Source organism: Oncorhynchus masou, unplaced genomic scaffold (genome assembly GCF_036934945.1).
Source record: "Oncorhynchus masou masou isolate Uvic2021 unplaced genomic scaffold, UVic_Omas_1.1 unplaced_scaffold_1715, whole genome shotgun sequence".
NCBI lineage: Eukaryota > Metazoa > Chordata > Actinopteri > Salmoniformes > Salmonidae > Oncorhynchus > Oncorhynchus masou.
In genome coordinates, this window is record NW_027007315.1 from 1 (window position 1) to 24,537 (window position 24,537).

Sequence of the window (24,537 nt, forward strand, 5' to 3'; positions counted from 1 at the left end):
TAGTATTCTGTGAACTCTTGTTGATCCCGGTGGACGCTCTTGTGGAATTCTGTTTTTTGTTCTTGTTTATTTATTTTTGAGTATCTTTTGAGGCTTTTTATGCTATACCTACCACCTTGTGGATTTACCTTTATGTCTTGGAGGATTACCTTTGTTCTTGTGGAATTCCTTTTGAGGTTGTGGAGTTACATGTTTTCCTGAAGGACTTCACTTTTTACTTTATCAAATACACCGTCTCAAGTACTGCTGTGTCTGCCTCATCTTCTGGGTTCTGCCGACTATTCGTGGCTCAGTTGGATAAGTGACTGTTTCTCACTCCGGAGACCCGGGTTCGTAACCGGGTCCTGACAGAAACACAGAACCAAAAATGAACCCAGAGGCAGCCAGTTCCCAGGACCTTGTTGCCATGCTGTCCCACCACCAGGAGACTGTCCGAAGCCGTCCTGGCTCAGCAAGAGGCCTTAATGGCTAGACATTCTCATCATGCTGACTTCCATAAAGCAGATATCTGATCGACTTACCCCGGCAACAGTTCCCGTCCCAGTACCTCAGATTCACGTACCCATGGCAGTAAACCCCCTGGCTGAACCTCGTCTTCCACCTCCCCAACGGTTCTCAGGTGATCCAAGTGCTTGTAAAGGGTTTCTCACCCAATGTTCTCTCTCCTTCGAGCTGCAACCCTCGTCGTTTCCCACCGACCGGTCTAAGATCACATATATCATCACCCTGCTGTCGGAAAAAGCCCTGGCCTGGGCTACTGCTGTGTGGGATGCCCATAGTTCCTGCTGTGCCAGCTACTCTGCCTTTGCTGAGGAATTCAAACGAGTGTTTCAAGGCCCAAGCAGTGGTCCTGACTCAGCCAAACAGCTCCTGACTCTCCACCAAGGTTGGCACAGCGTGACGGACTATGCCATCCAGTTCCGCACGGTGGCAGCAGCGAGTGGCTGGAACAACGAGGCGCTCACGGTGTGCTTTCTGAAAGGCCTTTCTGACAATATCCAAGATGAACTGGCCACTCGGGAACCACCGGACAATCTCGAGTCCCTGATCAAGTTGGCCTCACGCATTGACCAGCGTCTGAGAGAGAGAGAACTCAACCGTAGACCTCTAGCCCCTATCAGTCCCAGCTCCGAGTCCCCACCTTTATCCTCGCTGGCTCCACCGGAACCCATGCAGATTGGACGCATCTCCCAGGCTGAGAGAGGCCGCCGGATGAGGAGCGACGCTGTCTATATTGCGGCAAACCGGGTCATTTCCGTTCCACGTGTCCCGGGCTCCAGGGAAACGCTCTGTCCCGTACAGACCGGGGGGGACTGTAACGGGAAACATAACCTCCTCCCATCCATCCAACTCCCGTCTGCTCATTCCAGTCACCCTTTCCGGGGACAACCACAAGCTTCACCTTCAAGCCTTGGTAGACTCTGGAGCCGCAGGTAACTTCATGGATGGTGTCTGGGCGAAGGAGAATGGCGTTCCCTCTGAACCTCTAAGTGACCCCATGAGGGTTACTACATTGGATGGAAGCCCTTTGGGATCTGGACTTGTCACTCATGTCACTACCTCCTTGCGACTTTCAGTTTCACAACACCAGGAATTGATGAACTTTCATTTGATCTCCTGTTCCGAGTTCCCTCTCGTCCTTGGATACCCCTGGCTTCACAGCCATAACCCTCACATCGACTGGTCTGTGGGCACTATCAAGCAGTGGGGTCCTACGTGCCAAGCTACTTGTATTTTCCCGAATTCCCGAGTTCTACTCCCGAGTCTTTAGAATCCATCGACCTGACCCGAGTTCCCGAGTGTTACCATGACCTCAAACTGGTTTTTAGCAAACAGAGGGCCACCATGCTACCACCCCATAGACCTTATGATTGCCCCAACGACCTGTTTCCGGGCACTTGCCCCCCCAGGCGTCGGATCTTTTCCCTATCTCCACCCGAACGAGCTGCTATGGATACCTACATCAAGCACGCTCTGGAAGCAGGCCTCATGCGTCCATCCACCTCCCCGGCGGGAGCAGGGTTTTTCTTTGTGGCCAAGAAAGACGGTGGATTACGTCCTTGCATCGACTACCGGGGACTCAATGCCATAACCGTCCGTAACCGTTACCCGCTACCCCTTATGGCCACAGCCTTCGAGCTGCTCCAGGAAGCAGTTGTTTTCACTAAGCTTGACCTGCGGAACGCATACCATCTTGTGCGGATCAGACCTGGTGGACGAGTGGAAGACCGCTTTCAACACGCCTACTGGTCACTATGAATACTTGGTGATGCCCTTCGGCCTGACCAACGCCCCAGCGGTGTTCCAAGCGCTCATAAACGATGTGCTTAGGGATATGCTTAACATATTTGTGTTCGTTTACTTGGATGACATCCTCATCTTTTCGAGCTCCTTTCAAGAACACACAAAGCATGTCAGACAAGTACTCAAACGCCTCCTAGACAGCCATCTGTACGTTAAGCCGGAAAAATGTGAATTCCATTCATCCCGAGTACAATTCCTGGGATTTGTAGTGGAACCCGGTCGAGTCCAAATGGACCCCAGGAAGGTAGGGGCGGTAGCGGATTGGCCCACCCCCAAATCCGTTAAGGAAGTTCAGCGTTTCCTGGGCTTCACAAACTTTTACCGCAAGTTCATCAAGAACTTCAGCTTGGTGGCAGCCCCTCTCTCAGCTTTAACCAAGGGTGGCAATGCAAGGTTTTTGTGGGGAAGAGAAGCTGAGACGGCCTTCCAAGGACTCAAGCAGCGCGTCCTCTCTGCTCCCATCCTGATACTACCGACTACGGATGAACCGTTTGTGGTGGAGGTAGACGCATCAGAGGTTGGTGTTGGAGCTGTCCTGTCTCAGAGGGGTGAAGACAAGAAGCTTCATCCGTGCGCTTTCTTCTCACACCGGCTTACCCCGGCTGAGAGGAACTAAGATGTGGGGGATCGTGAACTCCTAGCGGTTAAGATGGCATTGAAGGAATGGAGACACTGGCTCGAGGGGGCTTCTCACCCGTTTCAAGTGCTTACGGACCACAAAAATCTGGAGTATATCCAGCAGGCGAAGCGGTTGAACTCTAGACAAGCTAGATGGTCTCTTTTCTTCAATCGATTCCAGTTTATCCTCACCTATCGGCCCGGGTCGAAGAATCTCAAACCGGATGCCCTGTCCCGAGTCTACGCTCCTGCCATTCGAGATGACACGGATATGCCTGTCCTTCCTGCTGCTAAGATCGTGGCTCCCTTCTCGTGGCAAGTTGAGGATACCGTGAGACGAGCTCAAGCTATCGAACCGGACCCGAAAGGAGGTCCTGCCAATCGGTTGTTTGTCCCCAAGGCAGTGAGGACTCAGGTCCTTCTGTGGGGGCACTCCTCTCACCTCACCTGTCACCCGGGCGTAGGTCGCACCTTGGAGTTCATCCAGCGTAAGTTCTGGTGGCCTACCATAAGAGAAGACGTTGCCACTTTCGTCAATGCCTGCCCCGTGTGCTGCCAGGGCAAATCTTCTCACCTCCGCCCTCAAGGAATCCTTCACCCTTTACCTGTTCCCCACAGACCCTGGTCCCATATCTCATTGGACTTTATTACTGGCCTTCCTCCATCCCATGGCAATACTACTATCCTAGTCATAATCGACAGGTTTTCAAAGGCGGCCAGGTTCGTCCCTCTGACTAAGTTAACTTCTGCCAAGGAAACGGCTGAGTTGGTAATTAATCATGTGTTCCGAGTCTTCGGCATTCCTCAAGATATGGTTTCTGACAGAGGTCCCCAGTTCGCCTCAAGGTTTTGGAAGGCCTTCTGCCAACTCATGGGGGCTTCTGCCAGTCTATCTTCAGGGTACCATCCGGAGTCCAACGGCCAAACAGAGAGGATGAATCAAGAGCTGGAAACCACCCTCCGATGTATGACTCGTAACAACCCGTCCACATGGTCGTCCTTTATTGTTTGGGCCGAATACGCGCACAACACCTTGCGCTCCTCCTCCACTGGTATGTCCCCGCACGAGTGTCAAATTGGCTATGCCCCTTCATTGTTCCCGGACCAGGAGGCAGAGGTCAGAGTGCCTTCAGCCTTGAAGTTCGTCAGACGCTGTTGGCTTATGTGGAGGAAGACCCGTCTTAATCTTATGCGTTCCTCACAGAGGTACCAACAACAAGCCAACAGACGTCGCCGTCCCGGGTCTGGCTCTCCACAAGACACTTAGCACTATGGGTGGAGTCTCGCAAGCTGTCCCAAAAATACATCGGTCCCTTTAAGGTTGCCAGGAGAGTTAACCCAGTTTCTTATAGCCTACACTTACCCAGATCCCTTAAGATTAATCCCACGTTTCACATTTCCTTATTAAAACCTGTTGTTTTTTCTCCCCTTGTCCCGGCAGACAGACCTCCCCCTCCGCCTCGTGTCATTGGAGGCCAGCCGGCTTATACCGTCCATCGGATACTGGATTCCCGCCGGGTGCAGCGGTCCTGGCAGTATCTGGTGGACTGGGAAGGCTACGGTCCCGAGGAGCGCTCCTTGGTTCCTGCCAAAGACATACTGGACCCTGACCTCATTCGTCAGTTCAGGGCCCTCCACCCCGAGAGAGCTGGTAGGAACGTCAGGAGCCGTTCCTAGGGGGAGATTCTGTCAGGATTTGGCCAGGGTTGTTCCGGTTTTTGGTCACTAGATGCCCCCATTGTGCTTTTTGACCTTTTGTTTTCCCTTGATCCCCATTATTATTTGCACCTGTGCCTCGTTTTCCCTGATTGTATTTAAACCCTTAGTTTTCCTCAGTTCTTTGCTCTGTGTTTGTATGTTAGCACCCAGCCCTAGTATTCTGTGAACTCTTGTTGATCCCGGTGGACGCTCTTGTGGAATTCTGTTTTTTGTTCTTGTTTATTTATTTTTGAGTATCTTTTGAGGCTTTTTATGCTATACCTACCACCTTGTGGATTTACCTTTATGTCTTGGAGGATTACCTTTGTTCTTGTGGAATTCCTTTTGAGGTTGTGGAGTTACATGTTTTCCTGAAGGACTTCACTTTTTACTTTATTAAATACACCGTCTCAAGTACGGCTGTGTCTGCCTCATCTTCTGGGTTCTGCCGACTATTCGTGGCTCAGTTGGTTAAGTGACTGTTTCTCACTCTGGAGACCCGGGTTCGTAACCGGGTCCTGACAGGTAGTCCTTGAAATACATTCACAGGTACACCTCCAATTGACTGAAATTATGTCAATTAGCCTATCAGAAGCTTCTAAAGCCATGACATCATTTTCTGGAATTTTCCAAGCTGTTTAAAGGCACAGTCAACTTAGTGTATGTAAACTTTTGACCCACTGGAATTGTGATACAGTGAATTATAAGTGAAATAATCTGTCTGTAAACAATTGTTGGAAAAATGACTGGTCGTGCACAAAGTAGATGTCCTAACCAACTTGCCTAAACTATAGTTTGTTAACAAGAAATGTGTGGAGTGGTTGAAAAACAAGTTTTAATAACTCCAACTTAAGTGTATGTAAACTTCCGACTTCAACTGTACAGAAAGTGCTTTCATTTCAAAACTGTGAAACATATTGTCACGGCCTTGGTCTTAGTATTTTTGTGTTTTTAGTTAATTAGTTGGTCAGGCGGTGACATGATTTTTACTTCCGGCGCCGACAGAGATGGCCGCCTCACTTTGCGTTCCTAGGAAACTATGCAGTTTTTTGTTTTTTTACGTGTTATTTCTTACATTAGTACCCCAGGTCATCTTAGGTTTCATTACATACAGTCGAGAAGAACTACTGTATATAAGATCAGCGTCAACTCACCATCAGTACGACCAAGAATATGTTTTTCGCGACGCAGATCCTGTGTTCTGCCTTACAAACAGGACAACGGAATGGATCGCATGCAGCGACCCAAAAAACGACTCAGAAAAAGAGGGAAACGAGGCAGTCTTCTGGTCAGACTACGGAGACGGGCACACCGTGCACCACTCCCTAGCATTCTTCTGGCCAATGTCCAGTCTCTTGACAACAAGGTTGATGAAATCCGAGCAAGGGTAGCATTCCAGAGGGACATCAGACTGTAACGTTCTGTGCTTCACGGAAACATGGCTCACTGAGAGACGCTATCCGAAGCGGTGCAGCCAACGAAGCCCACGCATCAAGGCCGACAGAAACAAACACCTTCTGGCAAGAAGAGGGTGAAGTGATGCCTTATGGCTAACGAGCATGGTGCGATTAGGCAGAATGCAGGAACTCAAATCCTCTAGTCCACTGATTTAGAATTCCTCACAACGCCGTAGACCGGGACATTCACCAAGAGAATTCTCTTCGGACAGGGACTACAGCTGCATAGTGACATCCCCCTCCCAAGCAGACATACATCGATGGCTCTAAACTAACTTTATTTAACTCTTTGCAAACTGGAAACCATTTATCCGGGAGGCTGCATTCATTGTTGCTGGGGATTTTATCAAGGCTAATCTGAAAAAACAAGACTCTAAATTTTATCAGCATATCGATTGCGCAACCAGGGGTGGAAACCTTGGATCACTGCTACTCTAACTTCCACGACGCATATAAGGTCTCTGCCCCCCCTTCGGAAAAGCTGGACTACGACTCCATTTTGCTGATACCTGCCTACAGACAAAAACTAAAAAAAGAAGCCCCCCACGCTGAGGTCTGTCCAACGCTGGTCCGACCAAGCTGACTCCACACTCCAAGACTGCTTCCATCACGTGACTGGGACATGTCAGACATTCGTCAGATAACAACATTGACGAATACGCTGATTCGGTGTGCGAGTTCATTAGAACGTGCGTTGAAGATGTTGTTCCCATAGCAACGATTAAAACATTCCCTAACCAGAAACCGTGGATTGATGGCAGCATTCGCGTGAAACTGAAAGCGCCGAACCACTGCTTTCAATCAGGGCAAGGTGTCTGGCAACATGACTGAATACAAACAGTGCAGCTATTCCCTCCGTAAGGCTTATCAAACAAGCTAAGCGTCAGTACAGAGACAAAGTAGAATCTCAATTCAACGGCTCAGACACAAGAGGCATGTGGCAGGGTCTACAGTCAATCACGGACTACAGGGAAGAAATCCAGCCCAGTCACGGACCAGGATGTCTTGCTCCCAGGCAGACTAAATAACTTTTTGCCCGCTTTGAGGACAATACAGTGCCACTGACACGGCCTGCAACGAAAACATGCGGTCTCTCCTTCACTGCAGCCGAGGTGAGTAAAACATTTAAACGTGTTAACCCTCGCAAGGCTGCAGGCCCAGACGGCATCCCCAGCCGCGCCCTCAGAGCATGCGCAGACCAGCTGGCTGGTGTGTTTACGGGGACATATTCAATCAATCCCTATACCAGTCTGCTGTTCCCACATGCTTCAAGAGCCACCATTGTTCCTGTTCCCAAGAAAGCTAAGGTAACTGAGCTAAACGACTACCGCCCCGTAGCACTCACTTCCGTCATCATGAAGTGCTTTGAGAGACTAGTCAAGGAACATATCACCTCCACCCTACCTGACAACTTAGACCCACTCCAATTTGCTTACCGCCCAAATAGGTCCACAGACGATGCAATCTCAACCACACTGCACACTGCCCTAACCCATCTGGACAAGAGGAATACCTATGTGAGAATGCTTTTCATCAACTACAGCTCGGCATTCAACACCATAGTACCCTCCAAGCTCGTCATCAAGCTCGAGACCCTGGGTCTCGACCCCGCCCTGTGCAACTGGGTACTGGACTTCCTGACGGGCCGCCCCAGGTGGTGAGGGTAGGTAACAACATCTCCTCCCCGCTGATCCTCAACACTGGGGCCCCACAAGGGTGCGTTCTGGAGCCCTCTCCTGTACTCCCTGTTCACCCACGACTGCGTGGCCACGCACGCCTCCAACTCAATCATCAAGTTTGCGGACGACACAACAGTGGTAGGCTTGATTACTAACAACGACGAGTCGGCCTACAGGGAGGAGGTGAGGGCCCTCGGAGTGTGGTGTCAGGAAAATAACTCTCACACTCAACGTCAACAAAACTAAGGAGATGATTGTGGACTTCAGGAAACAGCAGAGGAACACCCCTATCACATCGATGGAACAGTAGTGGAGAGAGTAGCAAGTTTTAAGTTCTCGGCATACACATCACAGACAAACTGAATTGGTCCCTCACACAGACAGCATCGTGAAGAAGGCGCAACAGTGCCTCTTCAACCTCAGGAGGCTGAAGAAATTCGGCTTGTCACCAAAAGCACTCACAAACTTCTACAGATGCACAATCGAGAGCATCCTGGCGGGCTGTATCACCGCCTGGTACGGCAACTGCTCCGCCCTCAACCGTAAGGCTCTCCAGAGGGTAGTGAGGTCTGCACAACGCATCACCGGGGGCAAACTACCTGCCCTCCATGACACCTACACCACCCGATGTTACAGGAAGGCCATAAAGATCATCAAGGACATCAACCACCCGAGCCACTGCCTGTTCACCCCGCTATCATCCAGAAGGCGAGGTCAGTACAGGTGCATCAAAGCTGGGACCGAGAGACTGAAAAACAGCTTCTATCTCAAGGCCATCAGACTGTTAAACAGCCACCACTAACATTGAGCGGCTGCTGCCAACACACTGACACTGACTCAACTCCAGCCACTTAATAATGGGAATTGATGGGAAATTATGTAAATATCACTAGCCACTTTAAACAATGCTACATTATATAATGTTACTTACCTACATTATTCTTCTCATATGCATACGTATATACTGTACTCTATATCATCGACTGCATCCTTATGTAACACATGTATCACTAGCCACTTTAACTATGCCACTTTGTTTACATACTCATCTCATATGTATATACTGTACTCGATACCATCTACTGTATCTTGCCTATGCTGCTCTGTACCATCACTCATTCATTTATCCTTATGTACATATTCTTTATCCCCTTACAATGTGTATAAGACAGTAGTTTAGGAATTGTTAGTTAGATTACTTGTTGGTTATTACTGCATTGTCGGAACTAGAAGCACAAGCATTTCGCTACACTCGCATTAACATCTGCTAACCATGTGTATGTGACAAATAAAATTGGATTTGATTTGGGTTTATGTTATTGTGTTGTCGTATTGTTTTTTTGTAGGCATTGGGATTGTGGTTGATTAGGGGTGTGTTTAGTTTAGGTTTGGCTGCCTGAGGCGGTTCTCAATCAGAGTCAGGTGATTCTTGTTGTCTCTGATAGGGAACCGTATTTAGGTAGCCTGGGTTTCACTGTGTATTTTGTGGGTGATTGCTCCTGTCTCTGTGTAGTTTCACCAGATAGGCTGTAATTAGGTTTCACGTTCCGTTTTGTTGTTATTCACGTTCCGTTTTGTTGTTATTTATTTATATCAGTTATTTCATGTACCGCGATTCATTCATTAAAAAACATGAGTAACCAACAAGCTGCATTTCGGTCCGACTCTCTTTCGACAAACGAAGAACGCCGTTACACATATGTATCACGATCGTGAGGAGAGACGGACCAAGCGTGATTGAAGCGTGATTAAACTAAAACAATAAACCAACAACGCCACGTGAAAGTAGTGGTGCACAAACACAAAACAATATCCCACAAACACAGGTGGGAAAAATGGCTGCCTAAATATGATCCCAAATTAGAGGCAACGATTACCAGCTGCCTCTAATTGGGAACCATACAAAACACCAACATAGAAATATAGAACTAGAACACCCCCTAGTCACACCCTGACCTACTACACCATAGAGAACCAAGGGCTCTCTATGGTCAGGGCGTGACAATATGAATGAAAATACTCTCAAATAAATGGTGACATTATATACTGCCACCTCATAAGAAACATATGATCTCAAATCCAAAATGCTGGATTATAGAACTAAATTGAAAATGTTAGCTGCACTGTCAACATAGATATGGTGTGGACAAAATACTCAATACTATCGAAATCTGATACCTCACTGTCTGTCTTTTGACTGATACTGCTTATTAAAATGGTCTGGTCAGTCTACTCAAATATTTGTACTATACATGTTAGTATCTACAAGCAGTACTTTGATCATTTGTCATTGTTAATAATGATACTTCCATTTATGAATAGATATGGTAGGTTTCAGGACACTGATGTATCTGAATATGTTGGAAAAATATACTGCAATTATTTTCTCCACCAAAGAATAGCAGTGTGGTTTTTAAAATGGTTTACTCTCTGCAGGCTGTCAGGCTGTCTAGTCACAGAGGAAGGCTGTGCTTCTCTGGTCTCAGCTCTGAGGTCAAACCCCTCACACCTGAGAGAGCTGGACCTGAGCTACAATCACCCAGGAGACTCAGGAGTCAGACTGCTCTCTGCTGGACTGGAGGATCCACACTGCAGACTGGAGAAACTCAGGTATGTAGAGGGTTTATGTCACTGTTCATATCAGAAATGTTTGAGTTATCAAGACAAACATTCTTAACACCACTTGGACAAAGTTATGAGGGGTGTGTGTGTGTGTGTGTGTGTGTGTGTGAGGTGACGTGTATCACTCAATGACTGTCTGTTCTTCTGCTTATCGCTACAGTGTGGAACATGGTGGAGAGTACACAATGAAACCTGGCCTTAGAAAATGTGAGTGTTGGCTGCTGTGAAGAATAGGACTAAGAATAAGTCTTAATTCAAGTTAAGTCAAAGTCAAAGACCAACATCATTACTTACTTGGTCATATTATTAAATATAAGCGTTAATTCTACAGATGCAGAAATCAGGGACACCAAAGTTAAAAAGAGTTGCTTTGACAATGTGTGTGTGTGTGTGTGTGTGTGTGTGTGTGTGTGTAATTAATGGGAATAGGTGTGTTTTATATTACCATACAGTATAAAATATGATCACTCAAAAGTCTCAAGTTACCTTAACTTCTCTTTTTTAATTTCTAGAAACATCTACATTAAATTAGTTATTGAAAAGTGAGTTAACATTCTAGTTTGAATGATGATGATTCCTAATATTGTGTCTGGTTTCATCCATCAGATACCTGTGATCTCACACTGGACCCAAACACAATAAACATACACCTATCTCTGTCTGAGGAGAACAGAAAGGTGACATGGAGGGCAGAGGAGCAGCCGTATCCTGATCACCCAGAGAGATTTGAGGATGATGAACAGGTGCTGTGTAGAGAGGGTCTGACTGGACTCTGTTACTGGGAGGTAGAGTGGAGTGGGAAAGCAGCTGATATAGGAGTGACATACAAAGGAATCAGCAGGAGAGGAAGGGGTAATGACTGTGTGATTGGATACAATGACAAGTCCTGGAGTCTGTTCTGCTCTGAGAACAGTTACAGAGCGTGCCACAATGACAATCTCACTCTCATAGACGTCCCTTCCTCCAGCTCCCACAGAGTAGGAGTGTATCTGGACTGGCCAGCCGGCACTCTGTCCTTCTACAGAGTCTCCTCTGACACCCTGACCCACCTGTACACATATCACACCACATTCACTGAGCCCCTCTATCCAGGGTTTATGGTTTGGGATGATGACTCCTCAGTGTCCCTGTGTCAGGTGGTCACTGTGTCAAACACAACATGATGTTTCACTCTAACCATGTGTTTTATGTTTGATCAAAAATGACATTTAAATACATGGAGGAACACACACACATGCCAGGTTGGACCAGTTTATTCCTGTAAACAATAACCATGGTAACTGTGTCTGTCTCTTTCTGTGATCCTGCACCCTGTGAGAACGGTTCAGATGCACCACACACACACTGGACACACACACACACTGGACACACACACACACTGGACACACACACACACTGGACACACACACACACTGGACACACACACACACACACACACACACACACACACACAATATCCAGCAACTTTGCACAGCCATTGAAGAGGAGTGGGACTCCGTTCCACAGGCCGCAATCAACAGACTGATCAACTCTATGCGAAGGAGATGTATGGCGCTGCATGAGGCAAATGGTGGTCACTCGAGATACTGAATGTTTTCTGATCCACGCTCCTATTTACAGTTAAAGTTGGAAGTTTACATACACTTTGGTTGGAGTCATTAAAACTAGTTTTTCAACCACTCCACAAATTTCTTGTCAACAAACTATAGTTTTGGCAAGTCGGTTAGGACATCTACTTGGTGCAGGATGCATCACATTTTTCCTTAACTTAACAATTGTTTACAGAGATTATTTCCCTTATAATTCACTGTATCACAATTCCAGTGGGTCAGAAGTTTACATACACTAAGTTGACTGTGAATTTAAAGCTTGGAAAATTCCAGAAAATGATGTCATGACTTTAGAAGCTTCTGATTTTAGCCATTTGGAGGTGTACCTGTGGATGTATTTCAAGGCCTACCTTCAAACTCAGTGCCTCTTTGCTTGACATCATGGGAAAATCTAAAGAAATCAGCCAAGACCTCAGAAAAGAAATTGTAGACTGCCACAAGTCTTGTTCATCATTGGGAGCAATTTCCAAATGCCTGAAGGTACCACGTTCATTGTACAAACAATAGTATTCGTACTCTTTGGAAAAATGTCCTCTGGTCTGATGAAACAAAAATTGAACTGCTTGACCATAATGACCATCGTTATGTTTGGAGGGAAAAGTGCGAGGCTTGCAAGCCGAAGAACACCATCCCAACCGTGAAGCACGGGGTGGCAACATCATGTTGTGGGGGTGCTTTGCTGCAGGAGTGACTGGTGCACTTCACAAAATAGATGACATCATGAGATAGGAAAATTAAGTGGATATATTGAAGCAACATCTCAAGACATCAGTAAGGAAGTTTAAGCTTGGTCGCAAATGGGTCTTCCAAATGGACAATGACCCCAAGCATACTTCCAAAGTTGTGCCAAAATGGCTTAAGGACAACAAAGTCAAGGTATTGGAGTGACCATCACAAAGCCCTGATCTCAATCCCACAGAAAATGTGTGGACAGAACTGAAAAAGCATGTGTGTGCAAGGAGTCCAACAAACCTGACTCCGTTACACCAGCTGTCAGGAGGAATGGGCCACAATTCACCCAACTTATTGTGAGAAGCTTGTGGAAGGCTACCCGAAACGTTTGCCCAAGTTAAACAATTTTAAGGCAATGCTACCAAATACTAATTGAGTGTATATAAACTTCTGACCCACTGGGAATGTGATGAAAGAAATAAAAGCTGAAATAAATCACTCTCTCAACTATTATTCTGACATTTCACATTCTTAAAATAAAGTGGTGATCCTAACTGACCTAAGACAGGACATTTTTACCAGGATTAAATGTCAGGAATTGTGAAAAACTGAGTTTAAATGTACTTGGCTAAGGTGTATGTGTCACGCCCTGACCTTAGAGATCCTTTTTATTCTTTATTTTGGTTATATCAGGGTGTGACCAGGGTGGGCAATCTATGTTTTCTATTTCTTTGTTGGCCGGGTATGGTTCCCAATCAGAGGCAGCTGTCTATCGGTGTCTCTGATTGGGGATCATACTTAGGCAGCCTTTTTTTCCACCTGTAGTTTGTGGGATCTTGTTTTTGTATAGTTTCTGTTTAGCGTTACAGAGCTTTACGTTCGTTTGTATTTAGTGTTTTAGTTTAATAAAGGAATGATGTACGCCTTCCAAGCTGCACCTTGGTCCGATCCAACATCGACATCGACAAGCGTAACAGTATGTAAACTTCCGATTTTAACTGTATCTGTGACCAACAGATGCATATATGTATTCTCAGTCATGTGAAATCTGTAGATTAGGGCCTAATTTATTAATTTCAATTGACTGATTTCATTATTTTTATTTTAGAACAAAGGGCGGGCAAAAGGTAAGCTAAGCAAAGAATCATAATCCAAATCAGAGTCAGGCAGGTACAGGACGGCAGGCACGAGGACAGGCAGAAAGGTCAGAACTGGGAAGACTAGGACAAACAAAAACTAGAGCACAGGAATCACAGCAACACACTGGTAGGACTTGATGGGACAAATCGAACTGGCAACAGAAAACACAGGTGTAAATACACAGGGGATAGTAGGGGGAGATGGGAGACACCTGGTGGGGGGTGAAGACAAGCACAAAGACAGGGGAAACAAATAAGGGTGTGACAAAGATCACAGGACTGAGGCAAATATTGCTCTGGTTGAGGACAATATAGAAGTGAGTGACAATCAGGAGCTTACTGAGAAATGAAAAATGTCTGTAATTGTTGGATCCATTAGACAGATTGATGAAAGTATTGAGCAGTGGAGCTCATATACAGAACGGTTTGAAGATTTTGTACTTTTAAATTACATTGATGAGGGCAACATTGTGCCTACGTGTTTTAGTGTAATGGGGCCGAAGACGTGTCATTTACTAGACAGCCTGCTACAGCCAGACAGATCAGGTAATAAGACGTATGGGGATATTGTGGAGATACTTAAAGGACATGTTTCACAGGACCCACTAGTTGATGCTGAAAGGTTCAGGTTCCACAGGAGACAACAGGAAGAGGGAGAATCAGTACCAATGTTTGCTGTTGCATTAAAGAAACTGTCAGAACACTGAGTTGAATGGTGTTCTAAATGACATCATCAGAGACAGACTAGAATGTGGGCTACGGAGTGAAGACACACAAGAGACTGTTGACTGAAAGTCATCTGACCTTGGTGAAGGACATTGTAATCAGTGTGTCCATGGAACTAGATGCTAAAGAGGCTCACCAGTTGAGTTCATCAGGAACTTAGTGGGCTCATCTAACAATCCTAATCACCAGCTGATACATTTTAATCTCATGAAACAGGGTTCACCTTCCACCTAGAAAACACAATTTAATACAAATCATAACCTCTCCTCTGTGTGATCTATGTAATCAAGGTGCCTTGGGCTCCTTTAATCATATGTACTGGTTGTGACCAGGGGACATGTTTTGGAAAGAGGCATCCTCTGTCTTATCAGATGTAGTCTATATTATCATACCTTGTTCCCCCAAACTGTTATTTCTGAATGATAATTCACCACTGTCAGCAAATACGTTAAATGTTATCAGGTTGGCACAGCAGCTAAAGAGATGTTGGAACTAAGATGAATACAATCACACCTCATTGGATCAGCACTTTTAGAGACATCATTTATTTATAACTATCCACTGCTAGAATCCATGGGACGAGCCAAACAACACAGCTGGTTATTTACTCCTGAAACCATAAAATAACTACTGTAGTGGGTTTTACCCAACAGATTGACCGTTCATTATAGTTCTTGTGCAATTGTGTACCTTGAATTAGTATTTCATTTCATAGAGATCGGGTTTGGTGGGTTGGTACCAGGAGGGGTTGGAGGGTGGGTTGGGGTGGTACCAGGAGGGGTTGTAGGGTGGGTTGGGGTGGTACCAGGAGGGGTTGGAGGGTGGGTTGGGGTGTTACCAGGAGGGGTTGGAGGGTGGGTTGGGGTGGTACCAGGAGGGGTTGGAGGGTGGATTGGGGTGGTACCAGGAGGGGTTGGAGGGTGGGTTGGGGTGGTACCAGGAGGGGTTGTAGGGTGGATTGGGGTGGTACCAGGAGGGGTTGGAGGGTGGATTGGGGTGGTACCAGGAGGGGTTGTAGTGTGGATTGGGGTGGTACCAGGAGGGGTTGGAGGGTGGATTGGGGTGGTACCAGGAGGGGTTGGAGGGTGGATTGGGGTGGTACCAGGAGGGGTTGGTTGGAGGGTGGGTTGGGGTGGGGTGGTCCCAGGAGGGGTTGGAGGGTGGGTTGGGGTGGTACCAGGAGGGGTTGGAGGGTTGATTGGGGTGGTACCAGAAGGGGTTGGAGGGTGGATTGGGGTGGTCCCAGGAGGGATTGGAGGGTGGATTGGGGTGGTACCAGGAGGGGTTGGAGGGTGGGTTGGGGTGGTACCAGGAGGGGTTGTAGGGTGGATTGGGGTGGTACCAGGAGGGGTTGGAGGGTGGATTGGGGTGGTACCAGGAGGGGTTGGAGGGTGGATTGGGGTGGTACCAGGAGGGGTTGGAGGGTGGATTGGGGTGGTACCAGGAGGGGTTGGAGGGTGGGTTGGGGTGGGGTGGTCCCAGGAGGGGTTGGAGGGTGGGTTGGGGTGGTACCAGGAGGGGTTGGAGGGTTGATTGGGGTGTTACCAGAAGGGGTTGGAGGGTGGATTGGGGTGGTCCCAGGAGGGGTTGGAGGGTGGATTGGGGTGGTCCCAGGAGGGGTTGGAGGGTGGATTGGGGTGGTCCCAGGAGGGGTTGGAGGGTGGGTTGGGGTGGTACCAGGAGGGGTTGGAGGGTGGATTGGGGTGGTACCAGGAGGGGTTGGAGGGTGGATTGGGGTGGTCCCAGGAGGGGTTGGAGGGTGGGTTGGGGTGGTACCAGGAGGGGTTGGAGGGTGGATTGGGGTGGTACCAGGAGGGGTTGGAGGGTGGATTGGGGTGGTACCAGGAGGGGTTGGAGGGTGGATTGGGGTGGTACCAGGAGGGGTTGGAGGGTGGATTGGGGTGGTACCAGGAGGGGTTGGAGGGTGGATTGGGGTGGTACCAGGAGGGGTTGGAGGGTGGGTTGGGGTGGTACCAGAAGGGGTTGGAGGGTGGGTTGGGTTTGTCCCAGGAGGGGTTGTAGGGTGGATTGGGGTGGTACCAGGAGGGGTTGGAGGGTGGGTTGGGGTGGTACCAGGAGGGGTTGGAGGGTGGATTGGGGTGGTACCAGGAGGGGTTGGAGGGTGGATTGGGGTGGTACCAGGAGGGGTTGGAGGGTGGGTTGGGGTGGTCCCAGGAGGGGTTGGAGGGTGGGTTGGGGTGGTACCAGGAGGGGTTGGAGGGTGGATTGGGGTGGTACCAGGAGGGGTTGGAGGGTGGATTGGGGTGGTACCAGGAGGGGTTGGAGGGTGGGTTGGTACCAGGAGGGGTTGGAGGGTGGGTTGGGGTGGTACCAGGAGGGGTTGGAGGGTGGATTGGGGTGGTACCAGGAGGGGTTGGAGGGTGGATTGGGGTGGTACCAGGAGGGGTTGGAGGGTGGATTGGGGTGGTACCAGGAGGGGTTGGAGGGTGGGTTGGGGTGGTACCAGGAGGGGTTGGAGGGTGGGTTGGGGTGGTACCAGGAGGGGTTGTAGGGTGGATTGGGGTGGTACCAGGAGGGGTTGGAGGGTGGATTGGGGTGGTACCAGGAGGGGTTGGAGGGTGGATTGGGGTGGTACCAGGAGGGGTTGGAGGGTGAGTTGGGGTGGTACCAGGAGGGGTTGGAGGGTGAGTTGGGGTGGTACCAGGAGGGGTTGTAGGGTGGATTGGGGTGGTACCAGGAGGGGTTGGAGGGTGGATTGGGGTGGTACCAGGAGGGGTTGTAGGGTGGATTGGGGTGGTACCAGGAGGGGTTGGAGGGTGGGTTGGGGTGGTACCAGGAGGGGTTGTAGGGTGGATTGGGGTGGTACCAGGAGGGGTTGGAGGGTGGGTTGGGGTGGTACCAGGAGGGGTTGTAGGGTGGATTGGGGTGGTACCAGGAGGGGTTGGAGGGTGGATTGGGGTGGTACCAGGAGGGGTTGGAGGGTGGGTTGGGGTGGTACCAGAAGGGGTTGGAGGGTGGGTTGGGGTGGTACCAGGAGGGGTTGTAGGGTGGATTGGGGTGGTACCAGGAGGGGTTGGAGGGTGGGTTGGGGTGGTCCCAGGAGGGGTTGGAGGGTGGGTTGGGGTGGTACCAGGAGGGGTTGGAGGGTTGATTGGGGTGGTCCCAGGAGGGGTTGGAGGGTGGGTTGGGGTGGTACCAGGAGGGGTTGGAGGGTGGATTGGGGTGGTACCAGAAGGGGTTGGAGGGTGGGTTGGGGTGGTCCCAGGAGGGGTTGGAGGGTGGGTTGGGTTGGTCCCAGGAGGGGTTGTAGGGTGGATTGGGGTGGTCCCAGGAGGGGTTGGAGGGTGGATTGGGGTGGTACCAGGAGGGGTTGGAGGGTGGGTTGGGGTGGTCCCAGGAGGGGTTGGAGGGTGGATTGGGGTGGTCCCAGGAGGGGTTGGAGGGTGGATTGGGGTGGTCCCAGGAGGGGTTGGAGGGTGGATTGGGGTGGTCCCAGGAGGGGTTGGAGGGTGGGTTGGGGTGCTCCCAGGAGGGGTTGGAGGGGTCCCAGGTGGGGTTGGAGGGTGTGTTGATGCAGCTCAGGTGGGTGGATTGTATATGTGGTTTATTATAATTGTATTTAGCTGCAATAACTGCTTTCCATAATCTACTGATATATATTTTAACAGTATTGTGTCTCTAGCTATATAACCATTCCTGCTGCTATTTGGTCTGATATACAGTATATCACAAAAATGAGTACACCCCTCACATTTTTGTAAATATTTTAGTATATCGTTTCATGTGACAACACTGAAGAAATAACACTTTGCTACAATGTAAAGTAGTGTGTACAGCTTGTATAACAGTGTAAATTTGCTGTCCCCTCAAAATAACTCAACACACAGCCATTAATGTCTAAACCGCTGGCAACAAAAGTGAGTACACCCCTAAGTGAAAATGTCCAATTTGGGCCCGTGCATGGACCACATTGTATCGTTTAAAGTTAGAGATATGTTGAAACTGGACCATTCATATAGTATGAACCTGGATCATCATAATGATTCTACATGTTATAGTATGAACCTGGATCATCATAATGATTCTACATGTTATAGTATGAACCTGGATCTATCATAATGATTCTACATGTTGTAGTATGAACCTGGATCATCATAATGATTCTACATGTTATAATATGCCATGGTCTTTACTGGCCAAAGGTGAAACTATTGTTATGTTTATGCTATATTATGGTGTTGAGTCACTAGACTTTGACCAGATATTATTGTACATAGAACATAGATACAGAGACACTTGTCATCAGGAAGGTGCTCTCTCAGCAGAACGGAAAATATCTCAATGACTTGACATGTTCTGGTTGTGAATTCAGGCTACAAGGTAAGACTCTTCCCAGGGATTATTGTAAAATGTGTAGAGACATTAAATGTATGGTGTTATTTTAGTATAGTGAATGACAGTTAAACACTCAGATCTAACAGTCCATTTCACCTGGGACAGCTACCTGTCAGTTCAGTCATACAGAATGGTGCTAACTGGGCGTAGGCAAGTCAAATTCAGAAACATATTGTTCATATATCGTATTATAGGATTCGTATATCTGGTTATTTTACAATTTGTAAAAATGTCCATGTGTCATAGTTCTGAATGCTCTTTCAAAATATCAAAACATTTGTTGTTTTAAAATTACAAGATCTCCTGCTTCCTGTGTAATTTGGTATCAAAACACTGAACATCCTTTTCTTAACATTGTTATTATGAATTAAATGTAGTAATAGCATAATAATAGCATACCTGTTGAACAAAGCAACACACTAGAATGAGTGAAATGATTAACGGAGAAAGTGAGATATTATTATCAATAGTTTCTCTACATGGAGAAGAGGTGAAACATATCAGTCACCACTACATGTTCATGTGATGCATTAAATCACCTGACTGTTTGGATGTGTCTGTCAGTAAATGTTTTATTTCTCAAAAAGATAACAAATAAAAGAGAACAATTGACCTTCAATAATGAGGTGTCACTGTGTTAACCACAACCAACATGCTGGATCTCTGTTTAGGGGTCAGAGCTCTATAATGAATCTCTCTGGGAAGAGAGAGGAGGGGGGCCCTGCCTCTAAAATGAGTCTCTCTGGGAAGAGAGTGGAGGGGGTTCCTGCCTCTAAAATGAGTCTCTCTGGGAAGAGAGTGGAGGGGGTTCCTGCCTCTAAAATGAAACTCTGGTGAACATGACACCAAATCTAAGAGGTAAGAAGACAATGTTGTTTAAGAATTTACAAGGAGTGTATTTCCAAAACGCTATATCCATTAGAAATGTTTTTGGGGCCCACTACAAACAGTTATATGGGTCCACTAATACAGACGGCTATATGGGTCCACTAATACAGACGGCTATATGGGTCTACTAATACAGACGGATATATGGGTCTACTAATACAGACGGCTATATGGGTCTACTAATACAGACGGCTATATGGGTCTACTAATACAGACGGCTATATGGGTCTACTAATACAGACGGATATATGGGTCTACTAATACAGACGGCTATATGGGTCCACTAATACAGACGGCTATATGGGTCCACTAATACAGACGGCTATATGGGTCCACTAATACAGACGGCTATATGGGTCCACTAATACAGACGGCTATATGGGTCCACTAATACAGACGGCTATATGGGTCCACTAATACAGACGGCTATATGGGTCCACTAATACAGACGACTATATGGGTCCACTAATACAGACAGCTATATGGGTCCACTAATACAGACAGCTATATGAGTCCACTAATACAGACGGATATATGAGTCCACTAATACAGACAGCTATATGGGTCCACTAATACAGACGGCTATATGGGTCCACTAATACAGACGGCTATATGGGTCCACTAATACAGACGGCTATATGGGTCCACTAATACAGACGGCTATATGGGTCCATTAATACAGACGGCTATATGGGTCCACTAATACAGACGGATATATGGGTCCACTAATACAGACATATGGGTCCCATATGGGTCCACTAATACAGACGGCTATATGGGTCCACTAATACAGACGCCATATGCGTCCACTAATACAGACGGCCATATGGGTCCACTAATACAGACGGATATATGGGTACACTAATACAGACGGATATATGGGTCCACTAATACAGACGGCCATATGGGTCCACTAATACAGACGGATATATGGGTCCACTAATACAGACGGATATATGGGTCCACTAATACAAACGGATATATGGGTCCACTAATACAGACGGATATATGGGTTCACTAATACAGACGGATATATGGTGTCCACTAATACAGACGGATATATGGGTCCACTAATACAGACGGATATATGGGTCCACTAATACAGACGGATATATGGGTCCACTAATACAGACAGATATATGGGTCCACTAATACAGACGGATATATGGGTCCACTAATACAGACGGATATATGGGTCCACTAATACAGGACTGGTAAAGGTCCAGTGCACTACTTTTGTGAAGAAAAATGTATTTTTAAATTCAGATCCTTCAGCACCCTCAGCTGCCCTACTTCCAGTGGCTTTGGACTGTGATATGTGGTTGTCTCAACTAGCTTTCTTCAGATGAATGCACTTACTGTAAATCGTTCTGGATAAGAGCGTCTGCTAAACCAGGGCTTCTCTATCCTGTCTGGACTCGTTTCAATGTAAGATGTTTGATATAATTTTCACATGACATGACCACTTTGCCTCCTGTTAATTATTGCCTAGTATGTTGGCAGGCATTACCTTATTGTTTTTACTAGTTCTGATCGTTGTTACAAAGCTGAATTCTGACAATATAAACCGTTTTATCAACACACTCTTCACTCCTGTTTAAACCAAACAGGGTTCTATTTTGCTTCATATCCGGAACCACTAAAAGTTCTATATAGAATCACTTTTATAGGGTTCTTTGATCAGAACTCTAGAGGTTCTTCTTCACTAAACCAAAATGGTTCCATATAGAATCCTGCATGGTACCATTTATGAATTATGGCTAATACTATTACAGAGTAACATTTTTAAATAGAATATAATTTAATAAACAATTATATAATGGATAAAAGAATACCAGCATAGTTATTTTAGAATGTATTGTCTTTCTATGCAAACATAGTTTAGAAATATGCACTGGTGGCCAGGGAGGCATCTCTTATGAATGTTAATCCAAGTCATCTCTGGCTGACTTCTTTACAGTACAATACAGTACAATACAGCACAGTACAGTACAGTACAATACAGTACAATACAATACAGGACAGTACAATACAGTACAGTACAGTACAATACAATACAGTACAGTACAATACAGTACAGTACAATACAATACAGTACAGTACAGTACAATACAATACAGTACAATACAGTACAATACAGTACAATAATACAATACAGTACAATACAGTACAATACAATACAGTACAATACAGTACAGTACAATACAATACAATACAGTACAATACAATACAGCACAGTACAATACAGTACAGTACAGTACAATACAGTACAATACAATACAGTACAATACAATACAGTACAATACAATACAGTACAGTACATTTACAGTACAGTACAATACAATACAATACAGTACAATACAATACAGCACAGTACAGTACAATACAGTACAATACAGTACAGTACAATACAATATAATACAATACAGTACAATACAGTACAATACAGAACAGTACAATACAGTACAGTACAATACAATACAGTACAATACAGTACAGTACAATACAGTACAGTACAATACAGTACAGTACAATACAACAGTACAGTACAGTACAAATACAGTACAGTACAAATACAAAGTACAATTACAATCCAGTACAGTACAATACAGTACAATACAGTACAATACAGTACAATACAATACATACAGTACAATAAGTACAGTACAATACAGTACAATACAGTACAATAATACAATACATTACAACACAGTACAGTACATAATACAATACAATACAGTACAATACAATACAGTACAACAATATAGTACAGTACAGTACAGTACAATACAGTAATACAAACAGTACAGTACAGTACAATACAATACAGTACAGTACAGTACAGTACAATACAGTACAGTACAGTACAATAGAGTACAATACATTACAGTACAATACAATGCAATAGAGTACAATACAATACAGTACAATACAATACAGTACAGTACAGTACAGTGTACAATACAATACAGTACAATACAGTACAGTACAATACAATACAATACAGTACAATGCAATACAGTACAATGCAATACAGTACAATACAGTACAGTACAGTACAATACAGTACAGTACAATACAGTACAATACAGTACAATACAATACAGTACAATACAGTACAGTACAATACAATACAATGCAATACAATACAGTACAATACAATACAGTACAGTACAATACAGTACAGTACAGTACAATACAGTACAGTACAGTACAATACAGTACAGTAAAACACAGTACAGTACAATACAGTACAATACAGTACAAATACAATACAGTACAATACAGTACAGTACAATACAGTACAATACAGTACAATAGTGCAGTACAATACAATACAGTACAATACAATACAATACAGTACAATACAATACAATACAGTACAGTACAATACAATACAATACAGTACAATACAATACAATATAGTACAGTACAATACAATAGTACAATACAATGCAATACAATACATTGTATTGAGGATGTGAACCCAGCAGTCCTCCAGTGGTCAGATCAATTCCGCCCATTTTTTCCAGTGCTGGACCGGGATTCGAACTGGCCACCTTTCAGCCACAGGTCCAACTCCTGCCAAAGCCCCAACTCCTTAGCCGCTGGGCCAAAACCTGAGTTAATCTTCAGAAATAAGCATTAGTTAATATGCCAAAATGTAGACAAAATGCTATGCAGCCATACTCTGCATGACCAAAAGTATGTGGACACCTTGTCATCTCATTCTGAAATCATGGGCATTAATAGGGAGTTGTTCCCCTTTTGTTGCTCTAACAGCCTCCACTCTTCTGGGAAGGCTTTCCACTAAATATTGGAACATTGCTGAGGGGACTTACTTCCATTCAGCTACAAGAGCATTATTGAGGTTGGGCGATTAGGTCTGGCTCGCAGTCAGCGTTCCAATTGATCCAAACAAGATTGGGGTTGAGGTCAGGGTCTGTGCAGATCATTCAAGTTCTTCCACACCGATCTCGACAAACCATTTATGTATGGACCTCGCTTTGTGCACGGGGGCATTGTCAAGTTGAAACAGGAAAAGTCTTCACCAAACTGCTGCCACAAAGTTGGAAGCACAGAATTGTCTAGAATGTCATTGTATACTGTAGCGTTAATATTTCCCTTTACTGGAACTAAGGGGCTTTGCCCTTTAGTGAAAAACAACCGCAGACCATTTTTCCTCCTCCACCAAACTTTACAGTGGGCATTGCGGCAGGTAGCGTTCTCCTGTCATCCACAAAACCCAGATTCATTTGACGGAGAGCCAGATTTTGAAGTGTTATTCATAACTCCAGAGAACATATTTCCACTGCTCCAGAGTCCAATGTCGGTGAGCTTTACACCCCTCCAGCCGACACTTGGCATTGCGCATAGTGATCTTAGGCTTGTGTGTGGCTGCTCGGCCATGGAAACCCATTTCATCAAGCTCCCAACTAACAGTTATTGTGCTGATGTTGCTTCCAGAGGCAGTTTTGAACTCTGTAGTGAGTTTAGCACCCGAGGAGAGACCATTTTTATGCGTTTCAGCAGAGCCGTTGTTGCTGCTAGATGTTTCCACTTCACAATAACAGCACTTACAGGGAAACTCTAGCAGGGCACAAATTTGACGAACTGACTTGGTAGAAAGGTGGCATCCTATGAAGGTGCCAAGTTGAAAGTCACTGAGCTCTTCAGTAAGGCTATTCTACAGCAAATGTTTGTCTATGGAGATAGCATGGTGGTGTGCTACACCTGTCAGCAACGGATGAGGCTGAAATAGCCAAAT

The 24,537-nt window shown here is 46.1% G+C and overlaps 1 protein-coding gene across 1 annotated transcript; it reads left to right on the forward strand.

Annotated features, from left to right (window-relative positions):
- Positions 1–10,192: 10,192 nt before the first annotated feature.
- Positions 10,193–12,631, forward strand: LOC135532087 (stonustoxin subunit beta-like; the record flags this gene model as incomplete). The annotated part of the gene is made up of 3 exons (XM_064959730.1): positions 10,193–10,366; positions 10,539–10,585; positions 10,985–12,631. Coding segments are annotated over 3 exons (778 nt in total), but the record flags the coding sequence as incomplete, so codon positions are not given.
- Between the last annotated feature and the right edge of the window lie 11,906 nt (positions 12,632–24,537).